The 15158-nt window shown below is 39.8% G+C and overlaps 1 protein-coding gene and 1 pseudogene across 1 annotated transcript; both read right to left on the bottom strand.

Annotated features, from left to right (window-relative positions):
- Positions 1–1044: 1044 nt before the first annotated feature.
- LOC148040812 (gibberellin receptor GID1B pseudogene) lies at positions 1045–8767 on the bottom strand (annotated as a pseudogene).
- A 3990-nt stretch (positions 8768–12757) lies between these two features.
- LOC148040811 (putative germin-like protein subfamily 2 member 5) lies at positions 12758–13905 on the bottom strand. The gene has a single exon (XM_087686958.1). The coding sequence runs from the start codon at positions 13755–13757 to the stop codon at positions 12996–12998; it is 762 nt and encodes a 253-aa protein (XP_087543084.1). The 5' UTR covers positions 13758–13905; the 3' UTR covers positions 12758–12995.
- Between the last annotated feature and the right edge of the window lie 1253 nt (positions 13906–15158).

Raw genomic sequence — 15158 nt, 5'->3', positions numbered from 1 at the left:
AAAGGAGATTTTTGGTTTTGTGGTCGCGTCTACTAGCGCAAGTAAAAGCGTGTCTATGCATGTGTCTATATGCCCGTCTAATCTTCCAAGTAGACGCACTTGTAGACACACAAAAGAAATTAAATAAATAATAATTTTGGTTTTTGTGTACGCATTTATTTATGCTTGTATATGCGCGTCTAAAGCGCGTCTATTGGTGCATGTGGATTTCCTTATACACGCAACTATAGACGCGAAATGGTACACGCGCATTTAGACGGGCTTATAGATGCGCCCGTAAGATTTTCTCTCAATTCAAAAATTGCATCTAAGAGTGCATCTAAAAGGCCTTTTTGTTGTAGTGTGTATTGCAAAAAGTAAGGAAACTTTTTATAGTGGAGGGGACTCAGCCCATTATCCAAGTCTTTGCTAAGTTATTAGGAGGTAAACCAAAAGGATTATTGGTCGTCCTAACATTGGGTTTGAGAAGATTTATATATTCTGAGTGGTAATGAAAGTATTTACGTATGTTAGGCATGTTGAGCATTACACAAGGTAGGGATTATCTTGGCGGGGCTAGGTTGGAGTGAGGGTCTCATCACTAATGATGGGGAATGGTAGAGCTAGGGCAGAGGATGTTTTCTTGCTATGGAGGGTCCTCCTCCCATTTCATCTTTGAAACTTCTTATTTCTTAGTCCATCTCATGGCATGCGAATTTGGATCATTGATAGGGTTTGGGGTATCATCGCTTGGTGCTGACTTTAGTGGGAGAGCTTGCTCAGATTTGTTTGCTCTTCTACCGGCATGTGTCTCCTTGGGAGTGACCATAGCAACTAGAACCTGGATAGTGAAGTCCTAAAAAATGACTAGAGATAATTGATTGGAATAGTTCTACAGTGTACTTCTTTATCATCTCTTCTTTTTCTTCTTTCACTACTCTTTTCCTACTTTTGTTAATGGTGGCTTCTTGAGGTTCCTGCGTGGTGAGAGTCTGGATCTTCTTGCGACTTGTGCAAAAACGACTAAAGAGATAATTAATTGGAGAAATTCTACAATGCACTTCTTTATCGTCTCTTCTTTGGATACTCTTTTTTCACTTTTATTAATGATGGCTTAAGCTTCCTGCATGGTGAGAGTTCAGGATCTTCTTGCCATCTACAGAAAACAATCATCTTTTAGTTGGTAAAGAAAATCAACATGCTTTTTTGTAAATAAATCCTCATTATGGAAACTTCAAGTCCAAAGATAGAGGCCTCAAAGGAGTGTGTAAAGTGATGGGGAGAGACCATTGGCCTTGCCTAAAATGAGCTCCTTCCATATCACTTTGTAAGGGTGGCTGGGAAGGATAAATATTTGTAGCTAGTTGAGGTAGTTACGATTCAAGGGGAAGTTGATGAATAGACATGCAATGGTTTCCTTTTCCTTTTGGCATCTAGTGCATACACATTGCCAATTCCAACAAACTTCTTGGGTCCACACAACCTTGTGTAGGATCAACCACAATAAGATTGATATATATATATATATTTTGGGGGGGGGGGGGGGGGATAGAGTTGGCCCAGATCTACTACAACCAATACTCCCATTGCTGATGGTTCCAATTTATTATCCATCTTCAATTTAGATTAAATATAACCCTTGAGTTGTCTCTTGGGAGATTGGGCAATGGGGTTAGGGAGGGTTTAGAATCCTGTAAAAAATTTGACCACTTGACTTGAAAATCACACTGAATCATCAGGGTTAGTGTTAGTCCAAATATATTTTCTTTCCTAGATAAACATTATATCATCTTGATTGAGCCTAAATTTGATTTTGAGCCTAAATTTGATTTTCATCTCTTCCTATCCTAGCCATTTCTTGTTGGTCTTGTCCCACGTGTCAACCCAAACTCGTAATCCCTTTTGGTTGAGTTTAACTGCTATCACATATTGAATCTCATTAATGGGGAAAAGATAATTGCTTAGCCAAGCTAAGTCCTTGCTTATCCAAATTAGAGATCTCTTAGATTGTTACAAAGAGATGAGGTTTTTATATATTGTCAGTGCCTCCCATATTCACCTCACAATTGGCGAAGCATCTAGTGGTTTAAACTTTACTATTGAGAGAATTATTGTATGTATGGGAATAACTTTAAATCATGCATGGCCTTCAACTTTGAATGTCTTGATCTGATTAAGGATCAGTGTGGGCCAATCCTCCTCATGTTTAGTAGACACCTATAATCTATCTAGCTATAAACTTGTCAACCATTGAGCTAAGATCGATGAACCCCAAATATTATTTATCTTTACGAGGTGTAAATGTGGACCATGAAACTTTGGGACACTTGAACTTGTTAGGATCCCCCCCTACCCAAGAAATTTCTAAATAGGGCTTCCAATTGCTTGAGGGCACCTTTGGGGGGCCTCTAGCATGCAAGGAAGTATACGCATGTAGGGATGAGGATGTGCTTTAGCACCACACATCTAGACACAATGCCTTGATGGAATCCCCTCCATCTTTCAAGTTTGCTTTGGAATTTCTCAATCACCCATTTCGATCTCTATTTGAGGGCCACCCCAAACCCCATTGGGATAGTGAGTAGCCTGAACACTTTCCCCTCTAGGATAAATTGGTAGCCAGTTTCAAGGATCCATTGAGATGGGTCCTAAATAACGGTCATAATGCTTATTTTTTAGTGGTTTATTTTGGAACTAAATCCTAGATAGAAAATTTCTAGGCATTCCCCAAATGTTTCTATGGACTTAATGCAATTATTTAATGTGACATTTGTGTCATTTGCAAAAAGGTTTAGGATCATGTGTCTATTGTTGGGTAGTTATATGTCTCTAATTTTTCCCTATTGCATCCTATCATCAATCAACCAACCAAGAACATCCGCCACAATTGCAATAAAAAGGGGGACATGGGTGCAATCTTGTCTTATGGACCTCCTCAGCTTGAATGAATCAATGAGTTCTCCATTAACAACAATAGAGGTTGTTGCATTACCAAAGAGGATAGACACAAATATTACAAAATTCTTCCCTATCCCCATATCAACAAAAGACTACAAAATAAAGTCAAATTTGAGTCTATCATATGCTTTATCGAAATACAAAGTCATGATTGTATTTCTCTGTGTAGTCAATTCGTTCCCATAGGCTAATAATCACATCCAAAATATACCTTCCCTTAATGAACCCTTTATGTTCCTTCCTTATCCATGAGTGGAGATTATACATTGGCCTTTAGGCCAAGGATTTAGAAAGACTTTATAAGCTAAGTTTAAGCAAGTCATAGGTCTCCAACTACACAATAGGTCTTTTCCCCCTTTTTTGTGTATCAAGTTTACCATCTATGTATGTAATTTCTTGATAAATATTAGCCCTTCCTTCTTGTCTTACTTTTGTGAGGGTCTGTTTTGCCTTACTAAGAAAATTTTGGCTCTTCTTGATTGGGTTGGCCATAGACTATCCTTGGGGGGGAAGTGACTCTTCCAAATGGTCTTTATTCCCTATTGAACATACTAAAACTTGAACAGTTCTGGATCAACATGGAACCGTCAAGACCTAAATGTAGAGGGGGTATCTCCTATAAATGTAATCAACGCCGGTTTTTTATTTGACATGACTAGAGTGTGCAGAAAATTTTGCTAGCAGTTAATGAAGGATGGTAAGAGCCCTGCAAACACATAGAATTTGTCTAATCTGGCTTTCCTGATGTAGGACGACTTTTGGTTATTGGTCCATGTGAAAGAGGATTGCGAGTGTGTGTCAACTAGTTAATGGAATCCTAGCAAGCTATCCCATTCTCTCCTTTCTGCCCCTCCTAGGATGGCCCCTCTAGACTTGAATTTATTTAATATATTTTCAAATATATCGAAGTCTCCTACTAAAAACACTGGACATTGAATTGTTTTCAATGACCTCTAGATGTTGGCCCTAGCCAAGGCTGTGCAAGGAGCATATACTAAAGCAATAGCCTATTTTCAAACTGCAACCCAATTATTACTTGGGTCTATTATTACTCTCTTGAAGAGATAGGTGATATATTTGCTGAGCCCTATCGCTGAACCACCACTTCCTCTATTGTGTTTTGTGAAAAACCATCAAAACTTATTTGAGATGTTGTCAAGATTCTCAACAAGTTGTTGACTTGCAACTTTGACTTCTTGAAGATAGATTATATCTAGCCTAATAGCCTCTTGGGTTAGCTAGTTCCTGATTATTCTAGCCCTATTGGGATCAATGAGACCCTTGCAATTGTCATTTAAAATCTTGATCTTATTAATCATTATTTCTTGCTACTTTTGGTGCTTTCCCCTTTAACCTTGAAACCCTTACCACAAGGGAGAGGCTAGCATTGCCAATATCAATCTTAGATAACCTATGCTTATTATTGCTAGAGTTCACTGAAATAGAGTTAGGAGGGGTGGAGGAAAATTTACATGAAGCCATTTGGTTAGGTTGTGAGATAGAGGGGAGTGATGTTTCATAAAACAAGTTGCACTATGAAACAAGGTTGGCCACCACCACTGAGATCGAAGGAATTTCCTTGCTTCTATGTCTTTGTCTTCTCACAATTCTCCCATGTGCTTTGGGATATCATGCATGTCATGTTCACAAATAAACCTTCTCATAAGGTTACCCTAAACTAACTGATATAACTACCCAGTTTGTAAAGCTAGGAATATGGAACTAGTTGTAGTCAATCATGATAGCTCTGATACCATGTTGAGATATAGAGGGAAGAGATATGTAGAGACATGAGAGAGAGTGTGTGTGAGAGAAGAGACACACCATGTACACTGCCAAAGACTATATCATATTGATCACAATCTACATATATATATATAGGTGAGACTTAGTCTAGACAGGGTGAGCTATATATAGCTCTAACACCACATATAGTGAAGTAGTACACTATAAAGCTATCCTAAGAGCTAACCATATGATTAAGGGGGAGGAAATATCATCTTTGAATGATGAGAGAGAACTCACAACTTATAATCATGCCAACAAAAAAGTCATTGCCACAATGGGTTAAGCAAGTCTATGATCGAAATCATCATGTACCAACAACTATGAAAGATAGATGGATCAAAAAGGTAGCCAAGAATAGTGGAGAAAAGAAAGCCTTATTGTCTCATAGTTAATATGGCCTTGATGGCTGAGATTATGAGAGAAGTAAATGAGGCTACTGACATGCAAGAAGCATTTGTAAATCTAGTAGGGTAAGCAACTATGTAGGTTGAATATAATAGTACATTAACGAATGACACTTGTGAGCTAGTGGATCAGTAAAAAAAAAAAGAAGAACATTATTGGTACAAAGTGGGTTTGGAAGGTAAAGTAAAATGCCAACCAAAGCCTATAAAAGTACATAGTTAGATTGATTGAGAAAAGAATTTTCAAAAGTTGAAGGGTTTGAAGTTTTGACAAATCATTTGCTCCAACTTCTAAAATACTTATAGTGCTTTCTCACAAGAAGGTGTAACTTTACCAAATGGATCTCAAATCAAGATTTTTGAATGATAAACTCAAAGAGGAGGTGTACATGGCTTAGCCATCCATGTTTGAGGCCCCCCATTCTAAGAAAAAAGTTTATAAGTTGAAAAAGGCATTGTATGGAAAGACACCCCTAGACTATGGTATCAATCAATAAATAAGTTCTTTTTAAGTGTAAACTTCATTAGATGTGCCTTAGATGCTAACTTGTATGGTTACAGGGATGGTGAAAAGTCTATAGTGTTTTTTCTATATGTGGAAGATCTTCTCACTATAGGTGACTATGAAGACATGATCCATTGGACCCAAAAGGATTTAAGCCTTGAGTTTGAAATGGTTGAATTCTACTTGATGCACTATTGTTTGGGGATTCATGTGTGAAAAGAGCTAGGAAAAATTTTTATCTCTAAGAAGAAGTATGGATAGGAGATTTGGAAAGCATTTTTCATGACTAAGTGCAAGGAGATAGTTACACCTATGGAGGTCAATGCGAAGTTATCCATTGAGGATACATCAGCATTAGTAGATATTGGGAGGTACCAGAGATTGTTTGGTACTCTCATGTACTTGTACAGCACCATGTTACATATCAATTTTATGATTGGTGTTTTGAGTAGGTCCTCAAATAGCCCATGTCAAAGTCACACAAAAACTAGAATGCCAATTCTCAAATACTTGAAGGAAACCGTTCACTATAGGTGAAAAGTCTATAGTGTTTTTTCTATATGTGGAAGATCTTCTAACTATAGGTGACTATGAAGACATGATCCATTAGACTCAAAAGGATTTAAGCCTTGAGATTGAAATGGTAAAATTCTACTTGATGCACCATTGTTTGGGGATTGATGTGTGAAAGGAGCTAGGAAATTTTTTAATCTCTAAAAACAAGTATGGATAGGAGATTTGGAAAGCATTTTTCATGACTAAGTGGAAGGAGATAGTTACACCTATGGAGGTCAATGCGAAGTTATCCATTGAGGATACATCAACATTAGTAGACATTGGAAGGTATAAGAGATTGGTTGGTACTCTCATCTACTTGTGCAGCACCATGTTACGTATCAATTTTATGATTGATGTTTTTAGAGGTCCTCAAATAAGCCATGTCAAAGTCACATGAACAATAGAATGCAAGTTCTCAAATACTTGAAGGAAACCCTTCACTATGGTATCATATATAATTTCAAAAGTTTTGTTATAAAAAGGAACTAAAAATGGGATTGGCTTCTACACCTGAATAAAGTATGAGGTGTTTGAAACTGCGAGGAAGACGAGAGACGAAAGAGAGAAGACAAGAGAGATATGAGACACCGGAAGTGGATCCCCAGAAGTGTGTCAACTGAGCACACATGATAGGAATATATAGAGGGGACCTGGGGCACTATATATAGACATACTATATATAGCTAACTGGGGTGCTATATATAGAAAGACTATATATAGCTAACACCCCCGCTCAAATAAAGGTCCCTTACTATGGATGAAAAAACCCTTGGGGGCTCAAGGGAAAAACCCACAGCTCTATATAGGCCTACCGTTATATTAATATTCAAAATATAAAATTACAAAGTTGAACTTACAAGAGCCTATTCATAGGCATCAAAGGAGCTACATCACTCATGAATTACAACATCAATGGAGATTTGAACTTACAAGAGCCTATTCATAGGCCTCAAAGGAGCTACATCACTCATGAATTACAACATCAATAGAGAAGGAGCTAAATCACTCAGGAGATACATCACTCCTGAATTACAATAGCCTATTCAAAGGCATCAAAAGAGCTTTATCACTCCTTAATATATGAAATTCTTGCAACTGAACTTAGGTTGTAAGCACTATATCTCTCATGTCAAAACTTAAAAAAAACGTTACAGTGACATTAGAACAACACAAGGTCTATAGAGACTGTTCGCGATGTTGCTCTATAGACAACATAACACATGTGGGGCCCCATGAACAGAATATAAATAAAACAATTTGTCATTAGCTGGAATATAGATGCTCATCAGCTGGAAAGAATATAAATGAAATGATGTGTCATCAGCTGGAATATAGACCCTCATCAGCTGGAAAGAATATAAGCCTTGAGTGGCAATGCCATACAGGCAATCTAGCAGGTGCTTCCGACTGTGTATGTTGTTGGTGACAACGTGGAAGCTTTCCTCAGAGCTGAAATAAAATGGAAGAACCTCACAGGCTACTTTGGTGACTAGTTTTCCCAATACTTTGAGTGCTTCTACATTTGAGTCCTGCGCATTGTTGTCCTTTGTCATGCTTATTCTAATGATCTCTAGAAGCAAGAACATTCCAACAAGACAAAGTCCTGGAGGATGGATTCTCGCAAAGGGCGAGGGAAGCGAATGGAGTTTTCAATCTTGAAGAATGTCTAGGCCCCCAACGACCACCAAGCAAGGAGGAAGATTTAGTTCAGCCAACTATGGTGCCAGGGGAGAGAAAGGATTAGAGGCAAGGTGCTCTCTATTTTCCCCGACAGGAAGAAAATCTTGCCAATACCAATCTCTATCCCTTATTGTAAGGAGGAGAGAAAGGATTACAAGCAGGGTGCTCTCTATCTTCCCCAACAGGAAGAAAAGCTTGCCAATACCAATCTCTATCCCTTATTGTAACGAAGTACCTACCATCCAATAATTTCTCTACAAGAGTCCTCTGTTGTCCTTCAAACATAGGCATTAAGAGAATCATTCCTGTAAGAGAAAGGATTACAAGCAGGGTGCTCTCTATTTTCCCCGACAGGAAGAAAAGCTTCTCAATACCAATCTCTATCCCTTATTGTAACGAGGAGAGAAAGGATTACAAGTAGGGTGCTCTCTGTTTTCCCCGATAGGAAGAAAAGCTTGCCAATACCAATCTCTATCCCTTATTGTAACGAAGTACCTACCATCCAATAATTTCTCTACATGAGTCCTCTCTTGTCCTCCAAACATAGGCATTAAGAGAATCGTTCCTATAAGATGTATGCCCTCTTCTGAAGCCCTAACTCCAACATTGTGGGCTATGTTCCCCCCTGAACTATTTCCTGCAAGAATGCACTTGTTCCCCCCTGGACTGTCTCCTGCAAGAATGCACTTGTTTGAGAAGCAACCCAGATAAAGAAGACATTGTCTCCCATGTCACTCCTTGCCCATCTCACACATGTCAATCCATCTTTATATGCTGCTGGATACCTATGCTCGGGTGCTCATCTGAAATTGAGGGAAAGCACAACAGCAACAACATTACAGGTCTTTGCTAATCTCCTGCACATCGCATCGTATATGGCGCTATTGGTAGGCATTGTTATCTGGCAACCTCTTGTCAGGAATAAAATTGACTGCAGGATGTTACAATGGTCACTGCTTCCATCGGAAAGTTGTATGAAAATTGACTAGCACATCCATAGATGAACATGTCGGGTTCCAGGATCATCCCGCCCTCACAAATCAGATAATCCTTCAAACTAGACTCCATGGCTTTGAGCATCAGCAATCCTAGACCTAATGTGTCATCTTCTTGGAAATCTGTTTTTATCTACACAGATTTGGCGAGACGCCTATCCTCAATGCCTAAACTTATATACTCCCATGTTAACTGTAATGATAGCCTTCAAGTAAGTGCCTTAATCCGCGATTAAAAGAAACATGAAACGTGAAGGGATGAAATACCTGGAATGATGGACACAAACTCTGCAATTTGCAAAGAATGTCATCCCTATGCTCCTCCGGAAAGACCACTGAGACAGTGAATTGCTATTGTCGTACGGGAAGACAGAGAAGGACCGTGAATTAATGACTAAGCCGCTGGATAGTTCTCGAGAAGCGTGGAGGCAAACCCTATCGAGTGGATGTTGCAGAGAGACAACAGAATCTTGGAGGCCATAATCAACATGAGTTAGATGATGATGGCGCAACCGCTTGTACTGTGCACTGTGTCTCCTCTCTCCCTGGACCATGGCTTCTATCACATTCAGTTGTCCTTGCTGACATTGCCTTATTCTAATTCTTCTGCAGCATCTTCTTCGCCTTCTTTATCATCTTCTTGTTGTTGCTAACCCTTCAGAAAGGAAGATCTGAACCTTCTGAGGCAGATCAGGGGGCAGATTGGGCATGGACGAGATAACGGCCAGAGAGGGGCAGATTGTGTCCTCTCTTGAAGAGGTTTGGAAGCACGGGGTTGTTGGCTTTTGGTCCGCTCCGTGCACGAATCCTCAAGACAGAACAAAGCGAACAAGGCTATGGCAAGGGCAGGATGACGCTCGACGAGGCTGCATCTGCAATCAAGCGTTGTCTCTGCCCACACTCTGCACAGGCCTTCCCAAGCTCTTTGTGATGTTGTAGGACCTCACTCTGATACCATGTTGGAAACTGCGAGGAAGACGAGAGATGAAAGAGAGAAGAGAAGAGAGATATGAGACACTAGAAGTGGAACCCTAGAAGTGTGTCAACTGACCACACATGATAGGAATATATAGAGGGGACCTGGGGCACTATATACAAACTATATATAGCTAACAGGGGCGCTATATATAGACAGATTATATATAGCTAACATGAGGTAACTTGTTTTTACTATAGTTGAAGTAGTATGGTTAAGCAAGATCTTATGGTATATGAAAGTTTAAGATGAAGATCTAATAGTTCTAGGATGTGACAATTAGAGTTATATCACCATTACAAGAAATCTAGTGGTACACACACTAAAGATATTGAGATCCAGTATCATTATATGCGTGATTTGATTGAGAATGCTATAGGTGAGCCTGTTTCCTATCCAACATAGAAGAATGAAGCAAATATCTCCACCAAAGATTTTACAAGGGATTTACTTCAATTTCATATTTAGAGATTCAGTGACGATATAGTTCACCTATGGGTGCACCTTAAGGGGGTTTAGCAAAAATGTGACCTATTTCTATGTGATCAAATGGCAAAAAGGTGAGGATTGTGGATCTAGCCTTTAAGCTAGATAGAGTAATTAAGCTCATAGAGAAACTTGAGGTACATTGTATCAATTTGCAAGGTATGGGAGTTATGAGAGCACCCAATTTTTGGGTCCAATGTCTACAGAGGTTGCTCGTTGGCTAGGGGGGTATGAGAAAGTCATTTGGGGGTAGCACTCTAAGCTTAATGGTAAAGTAAGTATTCCCTAAGATATTTCATAGCCAACTAGGAAAGGCTTAGAATATGGCAGGTAAGATAGTATGACTTGACCACCTCCTATATTATAAAAAGGTGACCCCTTCAAGGCTAAAATTAATCTATCTTTCACCTTGTTAGACTTATTTTAGCTAGTGTTAAGCTCTAGACTATCCATAACATTTTTTTAAAGTTTAAGAAATGTGTGAATGTAATCATGTATGGGTCTATTTTCTTCTAGTGCAAGTTTTACTCTACCCAATGTACTCTCTAAGTTCAATTCAAATGTTCTTAAAAAAATGGCTATGTCTTTTTTTGCCTCCTTATTATGCCAAATTCAGATTGAGAAGGTGTTTAACATGATTGATTAGGGTTAAGATAGGGGTTTCTATAAGAAAGGGTATCCTTGTGAAGAAACTTTGATGTTCATGTCTCCTTACATATGTGTACATTGTTTCTACTTTACGAAAGAAAAATCCCAAATCACAATCAATATAAATTTGTTTCACACTGCCTTTAAAACAACGTATATACATTGTCTACATTAAAACATGTACAACGGTGGGTAAAAGGGCATCAAATATTTTCTCTTATTTGTGTGTCAAAAATGTTATCTTATATGCTAGTTGACTTGCAGGTAAAGATGCATCCATTAATCGATTCTATGCTTCCATTTTTTTTATAGCATATGCTTAGATTCAATTTACCATAATTGGAGCCACCGCTGGGAAAACTAACAAAAGTTACACTTAAAAAGACATTAAGGTAATTTTAAATATTAAGGGATCAATATTGAAGGCCTTAACAAAAGGCTTAGCCCCAGTTCACATGGCTATCCCATTTATGATATGTAAATCCTTATTCACATGATTCTCAAGCTCAACTTTCAGAAAGGCCATCATAATTCTCTAACCTCATCCTTCTAGCCGGCCAATTTGATAACTTGAAGTTGTAGGGATAACACCTTGACCCAAGTAGCCACTATTGAGCTCTTGGTTGACTATGAAATCTCATATGACTTCATATTTCATCCTTGTGCTATCAAAACTCACCTCATGATGATCTTTTCTCCAAACTCATGATATTGAAGATCCAAGTAATGCATCAACCACAATCCTCTATCAAGACAAAACCTTAAGATAGATGCTTGCGGTTCATAGAAAAACCTTGTTAACCATGGGAGAAAAAGTTGAACACTCTCTTGGAAAAGTGCAAGAAAACTCACTAGAACTATAAAAAATCATTTAGGCCAAGAAGCACCAAATCATTTCTATCACTGCTCATTATAGCTTGTCCATGTATAATATTTCCTCTCCTATCTATAGTTGTACTCATCATTTAGATGCTATAAGTCATTTTGGGCTTTATAGTTATTTATCTCACACCATTTTGGTCTTATGAGTAATTGTGGGCTCTAGTAGGTAATTTATCTCTCACCAACATCGGATTAGTTCTACTCATCATTCTAGTCCCATAGTTAACATGGCATATTTATTCTCTCCCTCCCTCCCTCTCTCTCTCTCTCTCTCTCTCTCTCTCTCTCTCTCTCTCTCTCTCATGTTTAAATGCTTTCAAATATTTGACATGCAAATACAACACTACTTTCTATGAGCTAGCTTCATTCTATAGTGCCATTAAAATCATTGTCTAGGGTGTTATAGTAGAAATAGAAAGCAATCAAAGATACTCATCTTGTGTGATTGATGCTTAGTTAAAAGATGCATGCCTCCACATCTAGTGTAAATACAACATATGTGCCCTTTCAACTTTGCATACTAGTTCATGTCATGATTCCAACACAACCAAGGGGCATGTTCAACTCAATCTACTTCAATGTAAACATTAGGATGTGAGGGATTAAGTAATGGGTGAAAAACTACGAATGAATAGTAAGAGTTATAATGATAGCTGCATTATTATCATATTGTTGAGTGTTGTACTATAAACCCATTAGTGAACAATGGCATGGCATCAATCGATAAACTATATGCATGTGCCTACCCCTTGCCATGTTCCAACCACAGGGTCTATATAATCAGTGCTCACAAAAAGCATTTTAACTAAAACAATTGGAGGTATTTTTGAATCAAATTAGAGGCATTTACAAATTTTTAGACCAAAGTTATTGTAAAGTTCCGAGTTTGAAACCTTCTTGTTTAAATTTTAACGGTTTTCCTTGAATACGGTGCATAATAATAGTAGGATATCGAAGAGGAGACTTCCAATTTATTCAAGAGAAACAATTAGACACGGGTTCATGTTTTATTCACGCAAGCGGGTTAGAGCTGCGTGTGCAGGATAGCAGAGGGGGCTGCTAGGACTAATATATTACTGCAATAAATATGTAGTCACTACACTAGAATATAGTCGATTATGGCTTCTGCAAGCTGCTTACATGCCCTGGAAGGTGGCCCTGATGGAGTCGAGCGTGGCGTCGTCGAGGAAGAAGGTCTTGCGGAGGACGGCGTTGGGGATGTTGGGCGTGAAGAGGGAGTTGGCTACCAGTTGGAAGCCGGGCTGTTGGCTGTTGAGGGCGACGATTGCGTGGGCTGGGCCGGAGCCGACGTTGAGCTGGAAGTGCAGGAGGCCGCGTGGGAAGATCATGACGTCGCCCGGGCCGAGGACCTTGGCGAAGAGCTTGTTAGAGGTGTCCACGAAGGCGCAGTAGAGGTTGCCAGACAGCACAAAGATGATCTCGCTGGCCCTGGGGTGCGTGTGGGGCACGATCACCCCGCTGGGCTCGAAGTCCAGGCGCGCCACCGACAGCCCTAGCGTGTTCAGGCCTGGAAACTGCTCCACGAGCCCAACAGTGGGCACTGCCAGCACCGGGCTCTCGCTCACGTTGGCTGCAGCTTGGGCTATGCCGTGGAACACGAAGTCCTCCTCCGTCACCTTCTCTGCCTCCTTGCAGGGATACCCGTTCACGCTCAGAGTCTGCGACAAGTCCGCCACGCAGTAGTCCTGAAGCGGATCCGGGTCGGACGCCCGCACTACTACGCCCATATAGTCACTGTTGCAGGCGTACAGTACCATCATAGCTATCAGCACCAGGTGGCTGCTCAAGCTGCCGCTGCAGATCTGTAGCCTCCTCGATCTCATCCCGGCATCGCGCTGGCTAGCTGATGTCGTGATCATCATCCTCATCGAAATCATGTGGCGCTTTGGATTCTAGTACTTTCTATCCCGTGGTAGGTGCAGATCGAGCCCCAGAGAGAGAGAGAGAGAGAGAGAGAGAGAGAGAGAGGAGGACGAGGTACAGGAGAACTAGAGGAATGGAAGATTGATTGATGGATAGAAATGACCTGAAGCTGATTGGAAACCCATAAGAGACCCGCGTAGATATATATAGAATCGTCATCGCATGCACGAGTACTGACCCCTGCATACGAAGTTTCTTGTCCACTTGTACTGGTCGCTGTTACCATGCTCAATCGCAAGTCGATAACCTCCCGTCTTTCGTTCTGTCGACGTCCAAGCTTTTGACTCCGATCAGGCTCCACCTGGGCATAAGCTTTCTCACTCTTGGCAATCGCTTTTTGCTTTCCGTGAAACGAGTCTTTACACGCACACATTTACGTGATCTACTTGCATCTTTGCAAACAACTAACCTTCCGTCAGAGTGCCCACCAGCAAGCCTGTACAATCAAACTCCTTCCTTTAGATCTCGAAATACCTGGGACATGTGTCTCGCTCTTGGAGAGTCCCCGCCCGCTATCCTGCTTCACACTGCTTTGAACCGCAATCGCTCGTTCGTACCGGTACCTATAATTTGCCACTCATTGAACCCAACCCTTTCAACTTAGCCACACATCACCAATTTGTCGTTAACACGACTCAACTGCAAGTAATTGTAAGCTTTCGTCTATTCTTCATCAATCTTGTGTAGCTATCAACAAGCTTTCGTCTATTCTTCATCAATCTTGTGTAGCTATCAACAAGCTTTCGTCTATTCTTCATCAATCTTGTGTAGCTATCAACTCCCTCGATTGCATGACAAAGTTTGGGGACTTTGCATAATATTGCATAATTCCAGTTACCCTTGCTTTAAGCAATGCTTGAGGGTTCACTATGCAAGAACACCATATAGCGAGTGCATGTGTTAAAGGTGTGTCTTTGCCCTATCTTTTTGCCATTGTAAAGACTGCAAGATGCGAGAATTTTCCTTAGTACATAAATTAGCCAAAAGAAAGAGAAATATTTTAAATTTCAAATCTAACATTTCTTTCTCACTTTTTGTTTCTTGCAATGATTCAAAACTGATCTATGAAATAATCATGTCTTTGAAGCTTGCAATTCCTTGTTCCGGTAATGAAAAAGAATAGTGGATGTGGCATCATTAGTGATATTGTGATTAGACACAACTTTCTCCACGTGTAGGGCTTAGCTGCTACCATAAACATTGATGTGGAGCATCGACTGGAGTTCTACATACACAAGGGACTTTTAATCATTTCCAACATAGGAAAAAAAAGGAAATTCCCTATCAATTCCCTAGTTAAAAATGCACACAAGTAGGCAAAGTAAATAATAGGAAAAGTGAAACATTTCCTAATT

Source organism: Lygodium microphyllum, chromosome 1, assembly GCF_053477565.2.
Source record: "Lygodium microphyllum isolate KBCC chromosome 1, Lygodium_microphyllum_v1.1.10, whole genome shotgun sequence".
NCBI classification, from domain to species: domain Eukaryota; kingdom Viridiplantae; phylum Streptophyta; class Polypodiopsida; order Schizaeales; family Lygodiaceae; genus Lygodium; species Lygodium microphyllum.
Note: the sequence above shows the minus strand (reverse complement) of the source record. Positions and strands in the feature narration are given on the sequence as shown.